At 40.9% G+C, this 27656-nt stretch overlaps 1 protein-coding gene across 1 annotated transcript; it reads left to right on the top strand.

Moving 5' to 3' along the window:
- Positions 1-127: 127 nt before the first annotated feature.
- On the top strand, positions 128-17928 carry LOC143027154 (ribosome production factor 1-like). Its single transcript, XM_076188236.1, has 6 exons — positions 128-390; positions 7646-7879; positions 11077-11230; positions 15279-15390; positions 15555-15707; positions 17510-17928. The coding sequence occupies exons 1-6, from the start codon at positions 184-186 to the stop codon at positions 17670-17672; spliced, it is 1023 nt and encodes a 340-aa protein (XP_076044351.1). The 5' UTR covers positions 128-183; the 3' UTR covers positions 17673-17928.
- The last annotated feature ends 9728 nt before the right edge of the window (positions 17929-27656 follow it).

The following is a 27656-nucleotide window of genomic DNA, read 5'->3' on the forward strand; positions in this document are numbered from 1 at the left end:
ACTATTTATTCCGTACTTTTAAATTTATTATTAGGTTCAAGTAGGTCCTTGATTTGAACAGTGTAGAAAAGTTTATTTCTAAACAAGTTCTTAGATTTACTTTTCTTTTAAAACGAAGTATGTTCCAATAATATTTGAATTTGTTTACGTCTGACACCTTGTCTTTTCTTTAGCGCAGGCAGCATGGCAGGCACGGAAGGGATTGTGGATATTGAAAATGAAGCCACACAAGGAACAATGGAAGAATCTTCAACAGAACGCACAAGTGATAAATTTGATATTGAATGGGTCGATAGACCAAATGAACCAGACAGAGCAACTGTGTCAAATATTAAGAATAAAGCTCGACGCCAAAATGCTTTCGTGAAGTTGAAGAAGGAGAAAAGAAAAGTAAGTTGAAATTACTGAAGTAGTAGTAGTAGGAAGTACGCAAAGTTGAACCCATCAGAAGGAGACTAGGTGTTGGGTAAATCTTTAACCTAGTAGTACGAAGGAGCTTGGGAGAGTAGTTTGTATATGAATACGCCACCCTGAGAAGTGAGAGAGGCATCAATCATTCAAAATCAATGATCAAGCAGCATCCAAGTTCCAGACAGAACTGTTTCTGTAAGACTGGCAATCATGATTTCAAGGAGTCTGGCAGATTAACTCACTTGACAGATCAAGCCAAATGGAGCCATCTGAGTTCTATTCCAGTAACAACTAACATCATAAACATGCAAATGTATTTTTCACTTTTTTGTATATTTGAAAGATTATCATGATAATTATTATCATTCTTTTCTATGAAATTGCTAGGTGAGACTGAGAAGCTGGTGTGTAAGTTTCACATTAAATATCTGTGTTTATGTGTTTCTTGAATTTTACTGCTACCTGCCCAGGCCAGAAAAAAGAATGGACAATTTTGAATTTATAGTTTCACCCAACCAACGATTATCTGATGTGGCTTATATATGTGTTTCTGGTGAGATATGATGTGTATTGATTGATGGTATACATCATTTCTATCGCAAATGCGTAGTTTTCAAGTAATGAATTTTTCAACTGACGCCTACATCTCCTCCCCAACGATCTTGGGGGACCAGTGGGAAATTGGGGTTTTTGGGTTAGGTTAGCTTCGCTTTATGGTTAGATGCTGCTCTACAATAACATAGCAACGCTCGCATCAGCCGCCGTCACAGCTGCCTTCAAAGGTGTAATTCATGTATTTTCATATATTTTTTGTGTTCTTGTTGATTTTAGACCTGTTTTGCATTGCGCATTACTTGATTTAATGCTCCTCACCCAAAACCCCCAATTTCCCACAAGTCCCCAAGATTGTTGGGGATGAGAGGTAGGCATAGATTGTGGAAATGATAAATTTGCGATGGAAATGAACGGTAAAATCAATCAGTTCACTACTTAAATCACTAGAAAAGTGGAAGGTGCAGCAGAAATTCGTTGGTTGGACTTGGGTGAAACTGTAAATTGACCAAAAGAACTGAAGATGTGTTGCTAGCCCAAGGGGCAAGGGAGATACCATAGGCATAGTGCTGGTTTGATCACTGTAAATGCCCAGTTTGCCTTATAGAATGGGTGGTACTTTGTGGGTTATCATATATTATGCCTTACCATAAGGCATAATATATAGAATATTATAGTTATGCACTAAACCACGTGTGGTGCCACTATCGCCCATGTACTGTTTACATCGCCATCTTTTGTGGCCCGTTGGATTTTGTTTGGCTTAGTTTGAATGCTTGGATCGTTCAGCACATGCACAGGGTATTCAAATTATCTTGTTGTTGTGCAACTGTATGCCCAATTCTTAAAAAAAAACAAAAAAAAAATCGTCGATTTAAATGCAAATTTGGTTAACCTCGGCAAATTAGTTTTCCGAGTAAAAATATTAAGATAAGGCACCAAGAAACAAATATTTTAATGTAAGAATATTGTTTTTTAACCTATTTTCTTCTGGAAATGAGCAGCTTAAGATTATTGGGTATTATACAGTTGAGCTTCATTTTAAGACATGTAGGCATATTATGTGATACGTCTAGGTCATGTTTGTTTTTGTTTACATATGACATGTCAGAGATAGTCTAGTACTGTAATAGTCGTAGAGTGTGTTGTTCACAAATAATACTTACATTGTTATGGTATGAGTTTTAAGGTGTTGGACAGGCTATCATTTATGCTTTGCCTATTATATAGCCGGCTATGGCCATAACAGGAAGTATATGATTTGAATGTTGTCTTAACTTGTGTACCAAATTTCATCAAAATCTGAGGTGGTGACCCTGAAGTGATTTTAGGGAACCTATCATGTTGAACCAGTAGATCACTTCATGAAGATAACTCTTTGACCTGTGGCTACGATTGATTTTGACCAGGTATCTGTGCATAAATTACTTTGATGGAACATGTTACATGAAAGGTGTTAGTAAGAATGGTATAAAAGTAAGGCCCTGCAATTTTATTGACTTGCTCAGGCGATTTGTTGACCCATAAAACCTTCACGTGTCAAGTTACATGTCAGTTGTGCCAAGGGTTTGGATTTTATTGATTATTTCTAAATTGACAACAGTTGCCATGGCAACATGAAAGGTGTTAGTAAGAATGGTATAAGAAGAAGGCCCTGCAATTTTATTGACTTGCTCAGGAGATTTGTTGACCCATAAAACCTACACATGTCAAGTTGCATGTCAGTTGTGGCAGGGGTTTGGATTTTATTGATTATTTCTAAACGGACAACAGTTGCCATGGCAACATGATAGGATTGACGAGTTAAACACCATATGAGGACGGAGCCTTTATTTGTACGACGTTTCGCTTATCACAGCTTTTTCAAGTACCTTGAAAAAGCTGTAATAAGCGAAACGTCATACAAATGAAGGCTCCGTCCTCATATGGTGTTTAACTCGTCAATCTTGTTGGCAACTGCCACTTTCATAAAAATAACATGATAGGAGTTAGTAAAAATGGTAAAAGAAGAAGGTCCTGCAATGTTAATGACATGCTCAGGTGATTTGTTGACCCATAAAACCTTCATATGTCAAGTTGCATGTCGGTTGTGCCAGAGGTTTGGATTTTATTATTTCTAAATTGACAACAGTTGCCATGGCATCATGATAGGTGTTAGTAAGAACAGTATAAAAGGAAGGTCCTGCATTGTTTTTGACATGCTCAGGAGATTTGTTGACCCATAAATAAAACCTTCACATGTCAAGTTGCATGTCAGTTGTGCCAGGGTTTGGATTTTATTATTTCTAAATTGACAACAGTTGCCATGGCAACATTATAGGTGTTAGTAAGAATGGTATAAAAAGAAGGTCTTGCAATTTTATTGACATGCTCAGGTGATTTGTTGACCCATAAAACCTTCACATGTCAAGTTGCATGTCAGTTGTGCCAAGGGTTTGGATTTTATTGATTATTTCTAAATTGACAACAGTTGCCATGACAACATGAAAGGTGTTAGTAAGAATGGTATAAGAAGAAGTCCCTGCAATTTTATTGACTTGCTCAGGAGATTTGTTGACCCATAAAACCTTCACATGTCAAGTTCATGTCAGTTGTGCCAAGGGTTTGGATTTTATTGATTATTTCTAAATGGACAACAGTTGCCATGGCAACATCAGAGGTGTTAGTAAAAATGGTATAAGAAGAAGGTCCTGCAATGTTAATGACATGCTCAGGTGATTTGTTGGCCCATAAAACCTTCACATGTCAAGTTGCATGTCAGTTGTGCCAGAGGTTTGGATTTTATTATTTCTAAATTGACAACAGTTGCCATGGCATCATGATAGGTGTTAGTAAGAACAGTATAAAAGGAAGATCCTGCATTGTTTTTGACATGCTCAGGAGATTTGTTGACCCATAAAACCTTCACATGTCAGTTGTGCCAGGGGTTTGGATTTTATTGATTATTTCTAAATTGACAACAGTTGCCATGGCAACATGATAGGTGTTAGTAAGAATGGTATAAGAAGAAGGTCCTGCAATGTTAATGACATGCTCAGGTGATTTGTTGACCCATAAAACCTTCACATGCCAAGTTGCATGTCAATTGGGCCAACGTTTTGGATTTTATTGATTATTTCTAAATTGACAACAGTTGCCATGGCAACATGAGAGGTGTTAGTAAGAATGGTATAAGAAGAAGGTCCTGCAATGTTACTGACATGCTCAGGAGATTTGTTGACCCATAAATCCTTCACATGTCAAGTTGTGTCAATTGGGCCAGTGGTTTGGATTTTATTGATGATAATCTGAAAATTGACAACTTAATAGTTGCCATGAAAAGGCAAATATGGTATGATAGAGTCTCACATTGTTTTTGACATGCTCATGTGATTTGTTGATCCATAAAACCTATATATTTCAAATTTCAATCAGATTAGACCAGTGGTTTGGAGTTTGTGTATTTCTTTACCAAAATCTTTACAAATTACCACCCTTAATTCTAACATTTTGTTATGGTAAAGTCTAACCAAAAATGCAGGATAAAAAAAAAGATAATTAAAGAAAATGTATCTCCCTTATTTTTCAAGCTATTTAAAAAATTTAAAAAGCATTTTGTTTCTAATAAAATTGCCTTTCATATGCAACAATAATTTAAGGGTTAAAAAAAATGACAATTTTGTGCCCGTACTTACATATTACCCCCATTTTGAATACTTCTGCCAACTCTTGGTCTCGGAATTTTTTTCTGGAATAAGAGAGCTGGAATGCCCACTGTGATCCTTCACAAGGAAGGTCCAAAGGATACAATGCCCTAGCTACTGAGACTAGTAAAACTAAATCTGTACTCCTTCCAGCAGAGCAGAGACGTACATTGTTGTTGTTGTTGTTGTCGTTCCCTAGACTGTCTGTCCGAGCAGTCCTGTCTCCCCAAGGAATGCCACAGCCGAAACTGGGTTTTCCCACAAATCCTTTATAGAGTGTATGTTGTGTTGTTTGCGTACATGATTGTGTATAATGCAGTCTTCCATTACATTGTTATCTGTACCTGTAAGATTTTAATAAAGGATCTCTAACATCAGCATCATATAAATGACCCACCCAAGAAGCGGAAGGCTATGTAATGTCAGGACCACCCTTTACTTATTTGGTTTACTTGGAGAAATTCCAAGGTCCGTCCTCACAGCCGTAGTGATCTACCACTGCTGTCAGTCCCGCTGTCCCTCCTCATGAGGGCCAGTTGGTCTGTTATGGTGTTGGAAGACAACCTTCTGATGACTATGTAACCTGGCACTGAGGGCTCGTCTGGCACCATCCATAGAAATCTGTCCAGCACGTGCTTGAAGCTGTCCACTGGGCAGTTGGTTCTCTCTCTCGCTTCTTTTGGAAGAGCGTTGAAAATTTCTGGTCCCTCGTGCCCCAGGCTGGATGTTAATAAGGTCTTAACCCCTGGAACTTTTCAAAGAATTAGGACCTTGACACACTGCAGTTTCACCGACAATGGAAAATGACTCTTCAATTGCATCCGGGCAAAACTCGGGAACGCGAGTGGTATATCACCTGGCACCTTCAAACACCACTTGGATGTGCTTGGCCAAGATTCCAGACCAACCACTCATGTCACAATACACAAGTTCTAACACCAACAGCCTACTACACTAGACCATGAGAGCTGGATGGCTTCAGTGGAGATCCATCTCAGCTGTGTCGATAGCTGACAATTTTTTTTATTTTTGTTTTAGATAATTTTTTATTATTATTACTATTTTCACTATAATTATCAGGAACAAATTATAGTATTTGATTTTTGAGTTAGAAAATTGATACATAGGTAATGAGCATACCAATTCTGGGTAGAATTCCAAAATCATGCCAACACAGAAATTTAACCAGTAGTAAACAATGATGCTGACATTGGCATCAAGAGGCAGAAGTGGGTATATGAGAATGCTGGAGTTGGTGTCCTAATGATATTTTGTAGTTGTAGCTGAGTGACCATATTCTGTGAACAGACTTGATCACATTTTCTGTGGTTATCAACATTCAGGGTGAAAGAGAAGATGAATTGCAGCTGTAACTATATTTTATGTTGCATATTGTGATGCATCGTCATCATCATCATCAGACAGCCTACAATGTGTGCCAATATTCGACTTGTATTGAAGAGGTTAACATGAAGCTTATGTTGTCCAGTAGCTCCTAACCTAACCCTAATTTAACCATTCCATAGAAAGAATAGATCTTTCAATTGCAGAAAAAAGTGGAAAATGTGTTTACAAAATAATTGAACCCAATTTGGATGTTGCAATGTCCACTTACTGCGATACCTCATAATGAGGGGGAGAGTTAGGGAGAATGTATCATTCACTCTTCCCTATATTTTTGTATGTCCAAGATAAGGTTAACTATCTTTAATCTCTTCAATATGAGTCAAATACTTGCATGCACATTAGGCTGCCAGATGTACAATGATGCATCACAATGTGCACATTGTACAATAGAAAGTTACAGCTCTTGTACCTGTTCTTTCATCCAGAATTCTTATACATACATACGTACATATACCAAAGGCTTTTTCCCCCTTACAAGGGAGGTAGCCAAAAAGAAAAAGGCATGTAAACCATTCCCATCCATTCCATCCCTAATACACTCCACTCCCCTCCATCCTCCCTCTTATCTTGGCACTTCCTGGATGATGGGTCATCCCTGCATCTTGTCCACTGCCCTGGGTTAGAGATAGTGTCGCAAGACACAGCACATCCACAGCAAGGCCGCTTCAATAAATACCAAAGGCTTTTTCCCCCATACAAGGGAGGTAGCCAAAAAGAAAAAGGCATGTAAACCATTCCCATCCATTCCATCCCTAATACACTCCACTCCCCTCCCTCTTATCTTGGCACCTCCTGGATGACGGGTCATCCCTGCATCTTGTCCACTGCCCTGGGTTAGAGATAGTGTCGCAAGACACAGCACATCCACAGCAAGGCCGCTTCAATAAATCGGTGACCTCCCCACCCCGTCTCCTCATGCAGAAAAGGAGAAGACTGGGAGAAATTCCTTCGGGCTGCATCAAATTTTTTTCACACATACTACCTCACCCTCCCCCACCCATTCCACCTCATGCATTTTTGTAACCACAGTAAATGCAGTCAAGCCTATTAACAGAATATGGTGGTCACTCAGCTCCAACTACAAAATAGATATAATCAGGACACTAACACTTGCATCCTCATAAACCCACTCGTGCCTCATGATGCCTATGTGGGTGTCATTGCATTCTAGGGGTTAACCCTACAAATGACAACAGGGACCAGTGATGGATACATGCACAAGGCAGCCCTGTGAGGTGGACATCAGATTCTTCTACTTACCACTTGTCTTCAGAATGTGTTGATATTCTAACCTTGAGCAGCCTCAAAGGCCTGAGACTCTGTCTATAGTATGGGCCCAAGGTCTTTCACTGTCAACTCAGCTGCATTTCCTCCACCTTTTGACACGAGAACTAAAAATTGGCGCATTCCAGCGATTTAAAAGTCTCACATTAATGTGATACCAGTCGATGTAGTTCTAATCCTTGAATGGGCAGATGATACTGACATGAATTAAGATAATATGGCGATAATGAAAAATATAATGTTGGGTCAGGATGCCAGTATTAACACTTTTGCACTGTATAATATATCGTGGTATGGGCTCTTTTCAGGTCAAGAGGAGCAAATTAGCTGTCCGCATAAAGACAGAGTTGCGCATGGGATCTGATGCCCCACCCAAGAAGGAACCACATACAATTGATTCCTTGCGTGAACCTGACCATACTGTGGTGGAAGATGAAGATGAGGAATTGGAGCAAGAAGAAGCCACAGACTCGTATGCAGCATATTACTCCAAGTCGTATGTTCCAAAGTTGCTGATCACCTGTTCAGATAATCCTCATTCAGTAAGTATAAAGGAATAAGTATCGTATGTAATATATACAGTTGATATGTGTATGACGTTAAAATGACATATTCTTTGATGGGTGATAATATGAATATGAATTTTATTTTTTGATTTAGTTTATTTATTTTTCATTTATTTATTCAGAGTGCTGAGGTGGTTTGGGCATGTGGAAAGAATGAAGATGGAGTGAAGGGGGTTTTGTATGCACTTTGTATGTGTCTGTCAAGCAGAGAAAAAAAACTTTTATTTATTTATTTTTTAATTTATTTATATTTAATTTATTTATCTTTTATGAAGGTCACATAGGGTAGGGTAGATCAGAGAGTGCTGAGGTGGTTTGGGCATGTGGAAAGAATGGAGGTGGAGTGAAGGGGGCTTTGTATGTTTGTCAAGCAGAGAGAAAAAGAAAAGAAAAAAAAGAGTGCAAAAGAGAAGAGTCATTGCAAGGATGGATCCAATTGGGGAGGATGTAGGTGGTGGTTTATTGGTTCCCCTCACCAGCTGGTAGTTACCTCTTAGCATTGATTGACGGAAGTGCGTCACATCATAATTGAAACTGCTTGCTTGATCAAAACCCCACCATCACCACTGTGACCACCATTTTTGGGATCCACTCCAGAGTGGTGAGAGATTTTGAATGGATGAAATTGATGCAGCCCAAAGGGATAATTTCTTGTCCCATGAATTGTTTTATTTGTATGAAGAGGAAGGATGATGAAGTGGTGGGGGTAACCCAGTTCCTGCTCTCAGACCCTGATGGGGGAAGTGCTTGCTTTGCTGCATTGCCTTTGATCTGAGTGTTAATAAGGTATACTCCTAATCCACAAGGTTTTGAGATAGAAGTGACATTAAATGGGTTTCAGTGTGTACGAGCTGAGTGTGTGCTTTGACTAAGTGACCCTGTTATAAAAGGGAAAAGGGACTTTGTTATGTATGTTTAAGATACTTTAAAAAATTAATTGACCAGTGCCAGACAGTTTGATTAATTAACTAATGCCAGACCATTTGTATCATCTGTAATTATGTAGCTGTAATGTACAGGATGAGAACTATGGTTGCAGGGTCTCAACTCTGCATTCCCAATGATCAAAGCTGACCTCAACTTCTCTTGCTATTTGACTGTATTATTCCCTCATTATTTTTTCATATCATGGCCTCTGGTTTTGCCATGACCGCACACTAATGTCTTTATCAATTATAACTCATCTCAACTGTCCAAAGCACCACTATCAAATCACCTCTTCTTCTCTCTTCTCACATTGGCAGAGCCAGTAGAATCAGCTTTCATTGTACGTTTGTCAGCAAGAGCTTGAACCACTTAAGTCTATGTTGTCCGAACTTTCTCTATTTTTATTGTATCTTTCATTTTGTGCAGTTGTAGGTAAACAAACCATTGTGGCATATGGCAGCCTAGGGTGAATTAGATTTTCGGTAATTTTTTTCATATGTCATTGTCCATATGCTGGAATGGTACTCTTGTGTTCAGTAAATATCAAGTCTCCGGAGTAATCCAATTGATACATTTTTTCTATCTATATACCAAGGGCTTTTTCCCCCTTATAAGGGAGGTAGCCAAATCAAAGGCACACACCTATTTCACTCCCATCCACCACCCTTGTTTACCCTCATATTGTAGCTCCTCATGGATGATGGATCACCCCTGTCTCCTTCCCACTCTCTGGGTCAGAAGCAATGTAGCAAAACCACATCCACAGTAGGGCTACTTCATTTACATAGCGACCCCTCCGTGGCTCCTCATGAGGAAAATAGAGAAACCAGGGAGAAGTTCCTTTGTGTTGCATCATAACATCATCCATACACAACCATTCTCTACTCACCCCTATCCTCTGCCTTCTTTCTTCCTTGTTCAACAGACATTCCCCTCTTGCTCAAAGCCCCTTTCACTGTGTCTATTCATCACATCCTCAGTTGTCTCCTCAAGTTTACTCCATCCACCTCTACTCTCCACACCTCTTTCATTGTGTTACTTGGCTCATTCTTTCCATGTACCCAAACCATCCCAATAATCTCTCATCATCTCCATCTGCCAGCTCTCTTTCTACCCCCACTCTCCTCCTCACCTCATTTCTCGCTCTATCCAACCTTGTAACTTCTTAACTTAACATTTTCTATAACCATCACTCACAGGTTCCTCTCATCCCTTGCTTTTGTAATTGTATCATTCCCCATTCTATAGATTAGTGAATGCCTATTCTTATATCCATTTCCAATATTATACAATTCTTATTGAAATTCATTTCATCCTCCTGGCTCCATTCATGTAAATTATCCAGATTCTCTTGAAACAACTTGCAATATTATGTCATTCACTCTCCTCATAATCTTTGCATTGTTAGTAAATTAATTGGTATAACTGGTTGTTCAATCCATTTCATTAATATATATAAGAAATGTTACTGGTGTCAACACTGAGCCTTGTGGGGCCCTACTAGTAACCTCCCTCCAACCAGACAATCACTCCTTCACTATTGTCCCCAGTCAGTTCCTCAGAAAATCTCTTACTCACTCTTACTAAATTCCATTAAAACCTTAGGTATATATCAGTTAGTAAAAGAGGTGTGGAAGGAGTGAACATGAGGGGGTGACCTAGGATGTGATGCATGGATGGGGGTAAAAAGGGCATTGGGAAAGAGGGGAGTGTCTGTTGAGGAAGGACAGAAGATAGTGGTGAATGGAGAATGGTTGTGTATGGATGATGCTGTGATGCATGAGGTGGAGTGGGTGGGGGCTGAGGGAGTATGTGTGAGAAGTAAATTAATGCAGCCCGAAGGGATTTCTCCTCATCTCTATTTCTGCATGAAGGGACAGAGAGGGGGGGGGGGGGCTGATTTAATGAAGCAGCCTTGCTGTGGATGTGCTGTGTCTTGTGACACTGCTTCTGATCCAGGGCATTGGGCAAGATGCAGGGATGACCCGTCATCCAGGAAGTGCCTAGATAAGAGGGAGGAAAAAGGGTGGAGGGGAGTGGAGTATGTTGGGGATGGAATGGGTGGGAGTGGTTTTTATGCCTTTTTGGCTACTTCCCTTGTAAGGGGGGAAAAAGCCTTTGGTATATATGTTTCAGCTTTCATGTGAAACTTCATATGTTTGAAGTTGTTTAAACTTTGTTAAGGTTAAGCTCATTCTCTGTAAAGGAAGAACTTTTGAAAGAATAATTCTTGTTTTTATTTACAGAAAACCATTGCATTCATAAGAGAACTGTGTCGAATAATTCCTGGGAGTGAACCTCGTTGGCGTAAACGCTCCAGCATAAAAAAGATGGTGAAGAGTGCAGCAAAAGAAGGATTCACAGACATCATAGTCGTGAATGAAGACAAAAGAATTCCAAGTGAGGCATGGTGAAAATTAATGCATTTTATCATTATTCACTCCTATTTAAATGTAATTGCAAAAGAGTGGTTTTTAGAGTTTTAATGCTTTTATAATAAGGTCCCCATATATACATATATATATATATATATATATATATATATATATATATACATATACATACACATACAACACATGCACACACACACATACATACATGCAATAGTTCTTCCACCCCACGTGGAATTAAATTTTCTGTTGATATTAGATGCTAGTACATGAACTAAAAAAAAAAATGACCAAAGAATGTTTGAATATGCTGATGGGGTGAGGAAGTTGACAGGTTTTGAAAATAGGTTGCTTTGCACCTCATAATGCGGGACCACCCATGATAGGCACCTGTCATTGGTCCCTCTCTCTCTCGGTAGAAACTTTTGATTGATTTGAATTTCTGTCCGATTATTTTTATGCCACTGGCTGAAAGAAATATGAGGAGGGAAATGGTCCATGGGAGATCGACATGTTTGAAAAGATGTAAGAAGTATTGTTTGAAGTTGATATAGAGGAGGAGAGGGAACATAAAGGCTGTGAATGGGATGACGAGATGGAGAAGTAAACAGGTGATGGAGTAAGGAGGATGGAAGCAAAATGCAAGTTGAAGGAAGCCAAGAGAACAGATGTGAGGTGGGGTAGGTGATTTTGACCAAGATTGATGAAAAAAATATACTTTTTTGGAAGAAAGTGAATGGTATGAGGGGAGGCAAGTCTTGTAGAATGCAGCATGAAAAAGAACAGTTTGCTAAAATGAAAGCAGTGAGTGGAAGATGGTTTGAGTATATTGAGGAATTGTTAAACATAGAACAGCTTAGAGGAGCTTTGATTGTGATAGTGGGAGTTGCTAAGAGAATGATTAATGGGAGAGGATGATATGGCTATAGGGAAAGAAGAGAGCATTGAAAGTGTTGTATGCTGGTAAGGCACCTAAGTTGGATAGTTGCCATGTTGCATGTCTGACAAAGGGTGGACTAGTTCTTGTAGACTGGAGGAGTGGATGTATAGTTCCACAGCACAAGGGAAAAGGAGAGAACCAAGAATGTAGTAGTTTTACATGATCAGTCTTATGGACAATTAGTAAAGTGTATGGGAGGATGTTAATGCCCCAGGTCTCTTGTATGGGACCCACAGCTCCCAGTTAACAAGCAGCAGTCATTGGATTGGCCCTCAAGGCACTCATGGAAGAGATATTATATTTTTGTTTAGGTAATCATAGAGTAGGACAATGTATGATGAGGTTTTCAGTGTCATCTGTTTGGTCATTATGTCTGGGACAATTTGTATCAGTTGTTAGGCCTATTCTGTGTTGGTGCAGTATTTTTTTTTTAAGTTAGATGGTGGCTTGAAAGCTAGCTGGCTGAGCGGGTTAGGGCGTTGTTACTTGCGGCGAAGGTTGAGGGGATGGCGGTTCGAATTCTGCCACCAGCGAGGTTGAACCAAGGGCATGGTTAATTAAATTCCATGCTACAAAGCCCTCTTTTAGGGGCACCGTCCTAGCCTTCCGATAGGGGGGAGTTTGTGATGTTAAACCATATCATATCATCAGATGGTGGCTTGAAAGCAGTCATGTTAGTGTGTTTTGTGCTTGTGGGAGGGATTTTTCTGTGGGGCTGATGTTTGCGGCTAGAGGAGGGAGTTTGGTGATCAGTCTTGGTGTAGTTGCTGTGTGACCGGATTGTGTGTTTTTGTAAGGATGTAGTTGCATGGTGTTGATGGAAGGTTGTAAATGTTTGTGTAGTATTGGATTAACAGTGGAACAGCAAGTAACTGGGAAGAGCAGTGTGTGTTTTGGAGAGAAAGAGGGTGCATAGACAGAGTATTTGCAATAAAATGTGATTTATTGGGGGGCAAAGGGGATGTCTTCTAAGCTTTCATGAATTCTGAAAAGGTATATGACAAGGTGGACAGAGATATTGTAGACCTATGGGATAGGGGAACTCTGTTAAGGATGGTCAAAGTAGCTGAGCATGAGTGAAGTTTGTGAATGGAAAAAGTGAATGGTTTGAGGGGAAGGTGGGCTGCATCAGGAATGTGTAATATCTCCTTGTTGTTCAATGTGTACATGGATGAGATGGCAAGGGTGATAAATATGAGTGCTAGGCAGGGGTTTGGAGCTGCTGAGTGAGAAAGGAGGTAAGTGGGAGGTGAACCAGTTGATATTTACAGATGCCACTGCACTTGTGGCAGTCTTAGGATAGACTGAAGCACTTGGTGGCAGAGTTTGAAGGAGTGTGTGAAGGGAGGAAGTGTGGGTAAAAGTAAGGTAGTGAGATACACAATAAGATGATGGGTTGCATGTGAATTTGAAGGGTTTATGGTTTGAGGAAGTGGGGAGTTTTAAGTATTTGGGGTCATACCTGGCTGTGGCTGGAGGATTGGAGGTGAAATATGGAGTAAAGGAGGCAAATAAGTGTTTGAGGGAAATGAAAAGTTTTATGAGAAATAGGTGTTTGGGGATAAATGCAAAGAGGTAATATGAAAGATTCATTGTGTTCATGGCACTTGGTTTCCAGTTTGATGGAAGTAGAAAAGAAGTTTGATGGGGGGTGAGGTAGTATGTGTGAGAAAAATTTGATTCAGCCTGAAGGGATTTCTCCTTGTCTTCTCCTTTTCTGCATGGGGGGACAGAGAGGGGGGGTCGTCGATTTAATTGAGCGGCCTTGCTGTGGATGTGCTGTGTCTTGCAACACTGCTTCTGACCCAGGACAGTGGACAGGATGTAGGGATGACCAGTCATCCAGGAGGTGCCAAGATAAGAGGGAGGGAGGAGGGTGGAGGGCAGTGGAATATATAGGAAATGGAATGGGTGGGAGTGGTTTCTATGCCTTTTTCTTTTCAGCTACCCCCCATGTAAGGGGGAAAAAGCCTTTGGTATATGTATGTATGTAGAAAAGAAGTGCTTAACCACTTCAATACGGGACTTAAATCTCGCGGGCAGCAGCCAATGCCAGCCGTACGACGTAACGAATTAATATTCGCATCATAAAATATAGTCGCCGCTTATATCGATCGTTCTCTCTTTCACCCGCGAATTTTGAAAACCACAGAGAATGGGATTAAGGGCGCATTTGGGAGAATGTAAAAACACAGGGGCGACTACAATAAATATAATCAAGACGCCGATATGGCAGCGTCGCGAATCCACTTGCTCCTCATGACGCCTACGTGTGCGGCACCGTATGGAAGGGGTTAAACATGTTTTAGAAGTATGGTAGGTGTTATGAGGATAGAGTGAGAAATGGGGAGGTAAGGCAGATCGTGGGGTTGTAGATTAAAGATTACTGAGGTGGTTTGGGCATATTGAAAGAAGAAGTGAGGACAGACTATAGCGAAAAGAGTGCAGAAAGCAAAGGTGGATGGAGTGAACTTGAGAGGAAGACCAAAGAGGTGAATGGACAGGGTAAATGGGACATCAAATATAATTGTTAAGCAAGGAAGAGAGTACAAAAGTGAATGGAGAGGTTGTAAATGAGTGGAGAAATGATGCAGTTCAAGGAGACGTTCATGTCTGCCCTGTAAATTTACAAGTGGACTTGAGGGTGGGGGGGAGTTTCTGTATAAGAAAACCAGTAAAGCAGTGCTGGCTGTTGAGCCTTTCTATGAAGGCACTGTGTCTTGCTGCATTGCCATTGACTCAAACACCATGGTGGGGTCAGAGATGACCTTTCACCCATGAGATGGTAATATGAGAAAGGCAATAAATAGATGTTGGATAAATGGGTGTGGAATTGGGTTGGGTGTATACTTTGAGTTGGCTACCTCCCTTATAAGGGGTAAATGGCTCCCTTTGGTATACATGTGTTTATGTTGTTATCTAATGTATTGGCTTTTGTTATATGTATGGAAATGTGATGGAGATACACAGTTCAAGTTTGGTACTCCTGGGACATGTTTGAGAAATTTAATTTGTTGGTTCTCCAAGGGAAGAATGGATAAAATAGATAAAGATTGTTGGTACCTTTGTGTAAAGCACTCATGTCTTGATTCACGGCTTTTTCACTTTTCTTTTTCAGATGGTTTGTTAGTAATTCATTTGCCAGAAGGACCCACCGCTTTGTTTCGGTTAAGTAACGTCAGAGTGTGCAAGGACATCCATAGGAAGTTTCAAGAAATAAGTCCTCATAGGTAATGCAATTTCTGTGAGATAGATAAAAACATGTGAAAGAAAATGCAGTATTAAAATTTCAAGAATGTATACTGAAAATATGAAGAAATACATGTAGGTAATGAATAATATGAGCTTGTGAAGAAATTTATCACATGATTATTTAAGAATTATTTTGTTACAGACCTGAGGTAATACTGAACAACTTCAGAACTCGGTTGGGTCGTGTCATAGCCAGAATGCTGGGTGCTCTGTTCCACTATGAGCCAGAGTTTAAGGGAAGACAAGTGTGTACATTTCACAATCAACGGGATTACATATTCTTTAGACATCATAGGTAATGATGGATTTTGTTGATTATTGTTGTTACTATTATATCATAAGTAATGAGTGATCTTTACTATATATTGTTGTTGTTACTATTATTAGGGGAATGTCTGTTGAGGAAGGACGAGAGAGGATGGAAGACAGGAGTGAATGGAGAATGCTTGTGTATGGATGGTGTGATCCATGTGGTGGAATGGGTGGGGGGGTGGCAGGAGAGGGAATATATGTGAGAAAAATTTGACGTAGCCCGAAGGGATTTCTTCCCGTCTTCTCCTTTTCTGCATGAGGGGACGGAGAGTGGTGTCGCTGAATTAATGAAGTGGTCTTGCTGTGGGTGTGCTGTGTCTTGCGACACTGCTTCTGACCCAGGGCAGTGGACAAGATGCAGGGATGACCCATCATCTAGGAAGTGCCAAGATAAGAGGGAGGGGAATGGAGTATGTATGGGATGGAATGGGTGGGAGTGGTTTCCATGCCTTGTCTTTTGGCTACCTCCCATGTAAGGGGGGAAAAAGCCTTTGGTATATGTATGTATGTATCGTAGGTAATGATTGATCTTGTTGATTGTTGTTGTTACTATTATTAGGGCAGATAGGATTGATCAAAGAATGGAGTGATGGTTCGAGCATATGGAATAATAATGATGAAGAAAGACTAACAAAAATTGTGGAAAGCGGAAATAGACGAAGGGAACCTGAGAAGATCAAGGAGGAGGTGGATGGAGGGGACATTGGGTGTTGACTGAGTAAAGAAGAGAAAGGGCAAAATATAAGTGGAAAGTTGTCATAAATAAATGAGGAAATGATACGACTTGAAGGAATTTCTGTTTGTCTACTCAGTCAATTTCATAAGTAGATGAGGATGGTTGAGGAGAGGGTCATAGCATAATGAAGTTGTGGGAATAAACTAACTCTGGCTATTGGGTCCTACTCGAGAGGTGCCACATCTTGCCGCATCGTGGTTACCATGTTATGAAATGGTAAGGTTAAACTGGCTTTGGCAACTGGGCCCTTCTGTGGAGATGCTCTGTCCTGCTGCATTGCCTTTTGATCTGCTTAAATCGCCATAAAAAATTGGCAGGGATGCCCCTCTGTTTCTGGACGTCAAAAGGCACCTTTCCCCATAAAAGGGGGGTGGCTTAATCAAAGCATGCACCCATCCAACACTTATCCCCACACCCACCAAAAATTGATTCGTTCTCCCTTTTGTCCTATCACCTCATGAATGAAGTGTCATTCTTGGTCCTCATCATTCTACTTGTGTCTGAGAGATTGTAGCAAAATGTAGATCTACAGCAGGGTCCTCCAACAGCCAGAATTGTCTTACCCCACTGCTTTATTATAGGAACCATGCCCCCCCCCCCTCCTCATCTGTATACCAATGGCTTTTCCCACTTATTAGGGAGGTAGCTAAGTCAAAAGCCACGTACCCACTTCCACCCATTCCACTTCCATCTGTCACCATTACTCATCTTATCTCCTTGTGGATGATGGGTCACTGCCATAGGTCATAAGCAATGCAGCAAGACACAGTACATCCACAGCAAGGCCACTTCACTTTTTCAGTGATTCCCCCTTCTCTGTTCTCTTTGGGGTGATGGGACTAGGTATCCTGCTTTCTGTAACCCCTCATCCACTCAAAATATCCAGGGAAGTCATTGTATGGACTATAGAGTGATGTGCAATAAAAAAAAAAGTTTGATGGTTGAAAAGAAAATTTTAAGTTTTCATTTATGGTACCTTTTTTTTATTATCATTATTATTATTATTATTATTATTATTATTATTATTAATTCCTCTAATCTCATTTCAGATATGAGTTCAAGACAGAATTTAAGAAGGTTAAACTTCGAGAACTAGGACCCAGATTTACCTTGAGACTTCAGTGGCTTCAGCAAGGTGCCTTTGAAGGAGACTATGAATGGGTTCTTAAGCGTCACGATATGGAAACATCACGAAGAAGATTCTTCTTGTAGTTGGGAATTGAAGTGCCTTGTTATGTATAAATGTTTATGTTAAATTTGGGAAGTCTGTAGAAACTAAAATGTTATATAGAAGTATCGACAGGCTTCTTGTGACCAGGCCATCGTGAATTGGTCATGGGCTGTCAAGAACTGTTCATCAGCACAGATTATTGCAGAACTACTCTTGGTTGTATTATCTTTTTTTATTTCTTTATTTCTTTTTTTTTTCTTTCCTTTTTTCATTATAATAAAGTGAAAACAGCAGTAACAGTTGTCGCTCCTTTTTCCTTGAATACTGTTTGTTAACATACATACCAAAGGCTTTTTCCCATACGGGGGGGTAGCCAAAAAGAAAAAGGCATAGAAACCACTCCCACCCATTCCATTTCCTATATATTCCACTCCTCTCCACCCTCCTTCCTCCCTCGTATCTTGGCATCTCCTGGATGACGGGTCATCCCTGCATCCTGTCCACTGCCCTGGGTCAGAAGCAGTGTTGCAAGATACAGCACATCCACAGCAAGGCTGCTTCATAAATTCGACGACCCCCCTTTTCCCCCTGTGTAGAAAAGAAGACGGAGAAATCCCTTTGGGCTGTGTCAATTTTTTTTTTTCTCATACATACTTCCTCACCCCCTATCCCCCACCCACTCCCTCTCATGCATCACAGCATCATCTATACACAACCCCTCTCCATTTACCCCTATCTTCTGTCCTCTCCTGTCCTTCCTCCACAGACATTCCTCTCTTTTGTAATGCCCCTTTCACCCCATCCATCCATCTCATCCTAGGACACCCCCTCATATTCACTCCTTCCACCTCTGCCTTCCACACTTCTTTTACTAATCTTTCTTCACTCATTCTTTCCATGTGTCCAAACCATCCTAATTCTTTCATCAACCCTATCTCCCAGTTCCCTTTCCACCCCTGTTCTCCTCCTCACCTCCTCATTTCTCACTCTATCCAGCCTAGTAACCCCTATGATATTTCTCAGACACCTCATCTCAAACACATTCAAACTCCTCTCTTCCTCTCTCATGTTCCATTTTTCTGCCCCATACAATGCTGTTGGCACAATCACTCCATATAACCTCTTAGCATCCATTCCCAGATGTCTATTTCTCATTACACTTTTCAATCCACCAAGGCATTTACTCGCTTCTCTCAACCTACATTCTACCTCCACCCCCACTCCTCCCTTTCCTGTCACATTCGCACCCAAGTATCTAAAAATATCCACTTCCTCCAGTCTTTCACCCTTAATGCTCACTTCCAGCCTGCTGTCACTCTCTCCCCTTACATCTCATCACCTTACTTTTGCCCTCATTTATCTTCAGCTTCCTTCTTTCACACACCTTCTTAAACTGTCACCAACTTCCTCAATCGCTCCTCTGATCCTGCTACAAGCACAGTGTCATCAGCAAACAACAACAACTGGCTCACCTCCCACTTTTCTCCATTTTCTTTAAGGGGACCCCCCCGCCCCCAGATTTAAGAAAAATTCGATTTTTTTTTTTATTGCATAAATACATAGTAGGGATCTTGCTCTAGATGCTGGTAAAGTGTTTTTATCGTACCGCCTTTTTTAAAGGGTTTAAAGGGCCTACCCTCCCTCCCCCCGGCAGCCACATGCTGCGCACGACCATTGTTTACATACGTTTTGACCACATTTTACCCTATTTTTTTTGCTTTTGATACACTCAAAGTTTTCTCTTACGTCTGGCATGCACATGAGTATGTGGTGTGAGGAAGTAAAGGACATGTACACGTTAGCTTGCCGCATTCACTAATTTGCCGTGTGAAATTCGCATCTATTTTTCAGTGAAGAGATATTTGAAGATATTAGCCATGCCTAAACTATCCAAACAAAAGGCACACTTGCAGAAGATAAGAACGTCTACATTAGCAACTCAAGGGGAGAAAGAAAGAACCCCAGCATCAACTTTGTTATCACCACCTCTGCCACCACCACTAGTACTCCCTCCAGCAGCTCTCTCCCTTCCATCTACATCCACATCCTCAGCACCTGATCCTCTGTCCTCTACACCTATATCAGACAAGTTGTCTCTATGCAAACAACTGTTTGCTAACAAGTGGCTACAAGGATGCCTCCTTGTTGCAACACCTTGGGTTTAGAGTCTCAAACCTCACAGTGATGTCCCTGATGCAGCAAGAGCCTGTTCCAACACCAGAAAGGAAACCCAAGAAAAGAAAGAGAGCTGAATCCCAGCAATCAGACTACCTTGCTGGGTCATTCTAGACCAAGAACTCAAACTTTGCGACAAAGAGTGAGGTGGCGGCTTATGAGACCCTCACTTTGAGTGAATAATATCCTACACTGTAGGAGGGTACAAAGTGCCTGAGTTACTTGAAAGATGCAAAATCATCATGAAAATACAATGGAACCTGTTTTCAATGGGTCTTAGGAGGTCCAATGTAAAATTTAGTCAAACTAAGGAAAAAAAACTTTAACACTCATTTCTGAAAAATGTAAGTTTTTGATACACAAAGTCTATCTCCTCCCTCAATTTTCAACCGATTTTAGCATATGAGGTCTCAATTAATAGCTAGATAAATGACAAAAAATAAAAGAGTTTTTTTGCATATGCTAAATCATTTTTTTTAATAACGTGTCAAAGTCAAAATTTTGCTTTTTTTTTCGATAATTTTTTTTTAGATATTTTTTCCTCGGCGTTAAACAAAGATATTAAAAAAAAGCTTTCTATTTTGTTTTTTTTATATGTAGAAGATTCTTTTGCTGTAAAATGAAAGACATCGAATAAAAATTGTAAGAGGAGATAGGATTTGAAAGAAGCCCAAAAATATGGTATTTTTTACGTTTTTTATTAAAAAATAAAAAACTACTCGTCAGATCTGAATAAAACTCATGCTGTGAAGGTTTCCTTAGACCTAGATATCACACAGAAAAAATCAGCAAGATCCTTCAGAAAAAAAGATTTTGGGCGGGGGGTTTCCTTAATCATCTCCAACCCCTGACCCACTACCCTTGCATTTACCTCTCGCACCACCCCATCCATGTAAAGATTGAACAGCCAGGACGACATAACACATCCCTGACGAAGTCCCACCTTTGCCTTGAACCATTCACTCTTGGGGATCAGTGCCACCTGTGTAGAGCTGGTGGCCAGGGCTGGTTGCTGCCGTTTGGCCCCCAACTCTTGCAGCCACCACAAACACATCACACCCGCTACACTACATAGCAGAACACCCACACACACCAAGAAACATTAAAACAACACCCAAAGACCTGTATCACACACAGATACTCTCTTCTCTTCCTTCACAACCACCAAATACCAGCCTCCGGAAACATATTCATAATCATATCACTCACCGCTCCATTAACACACTGAAAGACAACACACTGCTGCATGCCAGACCCCCTAATATCCACCCTTCTGAATCCTCTCTCCCACGAAAGGACAGAGTCCACCTGGCCAGACTGTGGTGCGGCCACCACCCAGCACTTCTAAGCTACCAGAAGAGGCTGGATGACCACATTGTGAACAGCTGCCCAGGATGTAACACTTCACCCCATACCATACAACACATAATGGAAGACTGCATTATACACAATCATGCACGCAAACAACACAACATACACTCTATAAAGGATTTGTGGGAAAATCCAGTTTCGGCTGTGGCATTCCTTGGGGAGGTGGGACTGCTTGGACAGACAGTCTAGGGAACGACAACAACAACCATTCACACACTCCATTTCCAATCCTAACACAAGCTCTACTACTCTCGTAAAAACTCTTGACTGCTCTTAACAGCTTTCCTGCTATCCCATATATCTGCAGTACCTCCCACAGTGCCTTCCTGTCTACCGTCGTAAGCCTTTTCCAGATCCATAAAAGCTCAAAAAAACATCCTTACCTTTTCCTATAGCTTTCTCACATATCTGTCTTACCACAAAAATCTGATACACGGAACCCCGGCCTGTCCTAAACCCACACTGTTCCTCACAAATTACTCCATCTGTTCCTCTCCTTATCCTCTCAATCAAGACTCTTCCATAAGCCTTCCCAACTACACTCAACATGCTGATCCCTCAGTTTGGTAACAAGTAGATTTATTACCTGGTCTGTAACAGCTTGGGGAGGGGGGGGATCAATGATGGGCACCTGGTAGTGATCCTGCAAGATGGATGACTGAGAGGATCATCTCCCATTTTTCAAGACCCATCAACCTCCTTGTCTACATTTGCAGATGCTGTGCTTGGTTTTTCAGTCAAAACTTGAGGGCTCAAATATTGATATTATAATTTCATAAATGCCTTTGCTTTTTGCTTTGTTCTTTTTCTATATGAGGGGAAGGAGAAGGGTGGTCACCAATTAAATGAAGTGGCCTTGCGGTGGATGTGCTGTGCCTTGCTGCTTTGCTTCTGATCCGGGACAGTGGCAGGGATGGCCCATCATCCAGGAGGAGCCAAGAAAAGAGGGAGGGTTGGTGAATGGGAGTGGAGTGTGTGGGTATGAAATGGGTGGGAGTGGATATATGCCTTTTGACTTCGGCTACCTCCCTTGTTAAGGGGAAGAAGGCCTTGGTATATGCATGTATTATTTCATAAAGGAATTGCTACTTGGGAGGAGGTTGGAGTGGAGGTGGATCAAGCCTTTTTGGTTGTGAGTACATAGTAAAAGCATGTATATATATACCTAAGGGCTTTTTCCCCCATACAAGGGAGGTAGCCAAAGTCGAAGGCATAAATTCACTCCCACCCTTTTCATCCACCACCCACTCCACTCACATTCACCAGCCCTTCCTCCCTATTTTCTTGGGTCCTGGATGATGGGTCATCCCTGCATCTCGCCCACTGCCCTGGGTCAGAATCAACTTGGCAAAACACAGCACTCAAGGCAACAATTATTATCATTTCATTAAGAGGAGCCAAGAAAAGAGGGAGGGGTGGTGAATGAAATGGGTGGGAATGGATTTATGCCTTTGATTTTGGTTACCTCCCATGTAAAAGGGGAAAAAATCCATTGGTATGTATATATTATTTCATAAAGGGATTCCAGCTGACCAAGCAGTCTAGAGCATCACTACTTGGGCAGGAGGTCAAAGAGGAGATGGATCAAGCCTTTTTTGGTAGCGAGTTTATAGTAAAAGCATACATACATGCATAAATATACCAAGGCTTTTTCCCCCTTACAAGGGAGGTAGCCAAAAAGGAAAGGCATAAAATCATTCCCACCCATTCCATCCCTGAATACACTCCACACCCCTCCACCCTCCCTCTCATCTTAGCACCTCCTGGATGACGGGTCATCCCTGCACCTTGTCCACTGCCCTGGGTCAGAAGCAGTGTCGCAAGACACAGCACATCCACAGCAAGGCCACTTCATTAAATCGGCGACCCCCCTCTCCGTCCCCCCATGCATAAAGGAGAAGACGGGGAGAAATCCCTTTGGGCTGCATCAAACTTTGCTCACACATACTACCTCACCCCCCATCCCCCCGCCCATTCCACCTCATGCATCACAAAATCATCCATATACAACCATTCTCCATTCACCCCTATCTTCTGTCCCCTCCCGTCCTTCCTCAACAGACATTCCCTTCTTCCCCAAAGCCCCCTTCACCCCATCCATCCATCTCATCCTAGGACGTCCCCTCATGTTCACTCCCTCCACATCTGCCTTCCATACCTCTTTTACTAGTCTTTCTTCACTCATTCTTTCCATGTGTCCAAACCATCCTAATATTCTTTCATCAACCCTATCTCCCAACCCCCTTTCCACCCCTGTTCTCCTCCTCACCTCCTCATTTCTCACTCTATCCAGCCTACTGCCACCAAGTATTTCCACTTGGATCGTAAGAGGCGAGAAGAAAGGGACGGGGATCGGGACCAGGCATCCTTCTCCTTGTAGCCCCACAGGGGACATTCCTAAAAAAAAGTAAAGTGAAAGCATACTACATTAAATTCCCATAAAAAGAATGTAGTAAGGTGGTATCCTCCTAGCCTCCTTTGAAAGTGGGGGGTTTGTTACATTTAACCAAATCATCATTCCGTAAATGGTAATTAGGGAAGAAAAGTGTGTTCAGGAATGGAAGAGGGTACATGGATAAAATTTTTGTAGTAAGATATGTGAGAATGTGAAGTTTTTACCATGTAAAGATGTCTTTTGCCTTTTCACAGATTTGGAAAAGGCAGATGACAGGGTTAACAGATAGCCATTATTGGCTGTGTTGAAGATGCATCTGTTGAGAGGTCAAAATATTTTATGTGAGGGGAGGGAATGGAGATGTAGGTGATTTGAGATAATAAAGTTGTGTAGTATGGTTATTTATGTGTATGGATGGATTGGTGGGGGAAGTAAATGCAATGGTGCTAGGCAGAGGTTTGGAGTTAGTGAGTTGATGTCTGGATAACTTAGCAGATTCAGAGGGTAGATTGAATCAGTAAATGGCAAAGATTGAGAGGGTATGTAAAAGAAGGAAGCTGATGGTTGATGTGGGTTACAGTAAGATAATAAGTTGTGCTAGGGATGAGGGTGATGGTTGATTAAGGTGAGGTGCTGGAGGAAGTTGTGAACTTAAGATATTTAGGGTCACTTGTAACCAAGAATAGAGGTGAATTATGGAGCAAGTAAATGTTTGGGGGGAATGAAAAGTGTCATGAAAAATAGGCATCTGGGGATAAACACAGAGGGGACTTTTTGAGGGAGCTTGCCCACAGCACTGTGGAGCCGAGATTTAAATTTGAAAGAGGTTCAAATGAAGAGTGGTACAGGAAGTAAATGCAAGTAATATGCAAGGGATTGGAGATGGGGGTGGTGCGGGAAGTAAAGGCAAGGGTAATTGGCAGGGGATTGAAGATTGTTAAAGGAAATGGAGAAAAGTGGGAGGTGAGCCAGTTGTTGTTTTCTGATGACACTGCACATGTGGCAGGGTCAGAGGGGAGATTAAGGGAGTTTGGAAAGTATGCAATGGGAGAAAGTTGAAGGTAAATGTGGGTAAAAGGTGATGAGATGTACAAAGGGAAAGGATGATGGTAATTTGGAAGTAAGTCTTGATGAAGAGAGGCTGGAGGAAGTGGATATCTCTAGGTACTTGGGGTTGCATGTGGCAGGAAAGGGAGTAGTGGAGGTGGAGGTAAATTGTAGATTGAGAGAAGTCAGTAAAAGCCTTGGGAGATTAAAAAGTGTAATGAGAAATAGGCATTTGGGAATGAATGCAAATATATTATATGAAGGGGTGATTGTGCTGACAGAACTGTATGGAACAGAGATGTGGAATTAAGAAAAGCAAAGAGGAAAATTTTAAAGGTGAGATGAAATGTCTGAGAAGTATAGTAGGGGTTACAAGGTAGGGTAGAGTGAGACACTAGGAAGAGAGCAGGGTTAGAATAGGACAGTGGCGGATAGGGTTGATGAAAGAGTATTGGGATGGTTTGGACACATGAAAAGAATAGGTGAAGAAAGATTAGTAAAAGAGGTGTGGAAGGCATAAATGGATGGAATGAACATGAAGGGATGACTGAGGGTGAGATGGATGGGGTGAAAGGGGTGTTGAGCAAGAGGGGAATGTCTGTTGAGCAAGGAATAGAGAAGCCAAGAGATAAGGTAAGTGGAGAATGGCTGTGTATAGATGATACTATGATGCAAAGAATGGAGTGGTTATGTGTGAATGATAATTAGATGCAGCCCAAAGGCATTCCTTCCCATCTTCTATTTTTTTGCATGAGGGAATAGAGAAGGGGTGTTGCTGATTAAGTGAAGCAACCTTGCTGTAAATATATTGTGTCTTGCTGCATTGCCTCTGACCCAGGGCAGTGGGCAGGATACAGGAATGACCCGTCATCCATGAGAAGCTAAGGTAAGAAGGGTGGTGGATGAACGGGAATAAAATGGGTGGGAGTGGATATATGACTTTGGGTATGGCTACCTCCCTGGTAAGGGGGTAAAATCCCTTGGTATATAGAAATAAAGAAGCTGAATTGGCTACCTCCCTTATAAAGGGGAAAAAAAACCTTAGTGTATATATATTAAACATTTATATGATACAAATTAAATTTGAACAAAAGAGGGAAAGGATGAAATAATTTAATAAATTAAATAAAATGAGGCGGAATGTCACGTTTTATGATAATATGAGTATAGTGTGACCATGTTATGAAAAGAAACTCACATTACCAGAACAGAAATTAAGCATTGTGATATAAATTAATGTGATTTGAGCGAAAGAGGGAAAGATGGAATAAATTAGATAAATTAAACTAGGATGAAACCTCATGTTACGTTGGCGCTGTGTTGGGGCAATTTCTCACAGCTGCATACTTTGCTGTATATTTTGTCCATTTTATGTTCCCCACTTTCTGATTAATGTTAGAATTGGCGGTTATGTAATATATATATATATATATATATATATATATATATATATATATATATATTGAAGAGTCTAAATGTGTTGGAAAAGTGTTTAAGAAACATGTTCGGGGTCGTGAGGACGGATAATAAGATGTTATGGTATAGGGTGGCTAGATGTCCGGCTTTACGACGGACAGTCCTCTCTTTGAGCACCTTGTTCTCTGCCCGGCGCAATATCACGCCGGACGTACATTTGTCCTCCTTTCTTGGGGTGAGACAAAAAAAAAAAAAAAAAAAAAGGATTGATAAATGAATCAATGGATAAATAAACAAGAATAATAAATAAAGTGGATAAGTAAATAGATAAATAACCTTAGACATACAATAATGCATTGTAAACTTGTGACCGCGCGAGTTACATCTCTCAGCCTGTACTCGATCGGGAGTCGGGAACGGTCCAGTGTGAACGTGTGTGTGGTTTTGGCAATTAATTTACAACTTGAGGAGTCTAAAAATGCCGAAAAGAAATACTTCGTTTAACTCTTGACCAAAGAGTTTGGATTCATTGCTAAAAGTAGAAAGGATGATTTTCATGTTTTTTTGTACACTGTGTCGCTGTGATGTGGAGATAGGAAGTAAGGGGAAGACTGCAGTAGAACGACATGCAACAACAAACATACAGTAGACTTAGGCTTGATTGACACTATCGGTCCGGTCGCGCTCCGCTCTCGGTCCGGTCCAATATTGTCTCATTAATTTCAATGGAAGCATTCACACTGGCGCTCTCGCTCCGGTTTCGCTCCGGTCACGGTTCCGTCAAAAGATATTTTTACTGGAGCGAGAGCGGAGCGTGACCGAACCGTGAGCGCCAGTGTGAACTCAGTTGCCACGGTCCTGCTCCTCCTGCTCCACTCCAGTCGAGATTCAGCCTTCATATAAGTAAGTAGTGTTACCTTCTGTCCTACCAAACCATGGATAATCCAAAGGAAACACCACAATGGGATCATGAGAAAGTTAGAAAAATTATAAAAATACGTTTTCTTTTTATTTATCACTGATACAATGACAATGCGTACAGCGAGGATATACATAAGCACCAACTGAATAAAATATAACCTACAAAACTTACTTTAATTTTGTGGATTCAGATGAAATGCTAATAGCATTAGTCAAAAGGTAAACCAGAGCTGTATGACCTGACTTCGCTGCACCACAGTGATAACGTGGCGAAAAGAAGCTGTGTTGAAATAAGCAGGCAGCTGGATTGTGAAGGTAAGAAATTCCATACAATAGCCTAATGTCCACTGTGGAAATGCATTTCCTATCCTCACTAAACAATTTTCCTATACAATAATGTTTGCATACTTATCATATTGCCAAGGTACTGAGAGCAAAAAAATACACATTATTAACCGAAGAAATTCCATATGTATAATAACAACCTATTATCCACTGCGGAAATGCATATCCTTAGCTTACTCAACAAATATTCCTACACAAGTTTGTTTGTCTACTTATATTTTATCATTTTGCCAAGGCATTGAACCAGCTGGGGAGCTGAAATAATCTTTCAGTGTTTCTCTCACGCCAAAAGCCTCCTTTGTGGCATTTCCCCCTCTTCCTCTCATTGGACGTACTGTATTTGATGGAGGCATGA

The sequence above is a fragment of the Oratosquilla oratoria genome, chromosome 7, assembly GCF_046742065.1.
Source record: "Oratosquilla oratoria isolate Oo_2021 chromosome 7, ASM4674206v1, whole genome shotgun sequence".
NCBI lineage: Eukaryota > Metazoa > Arthropoda > Malacostraca > Stomatopoda > Squillidae > Oratosquilla > Oratosquilla oratoria.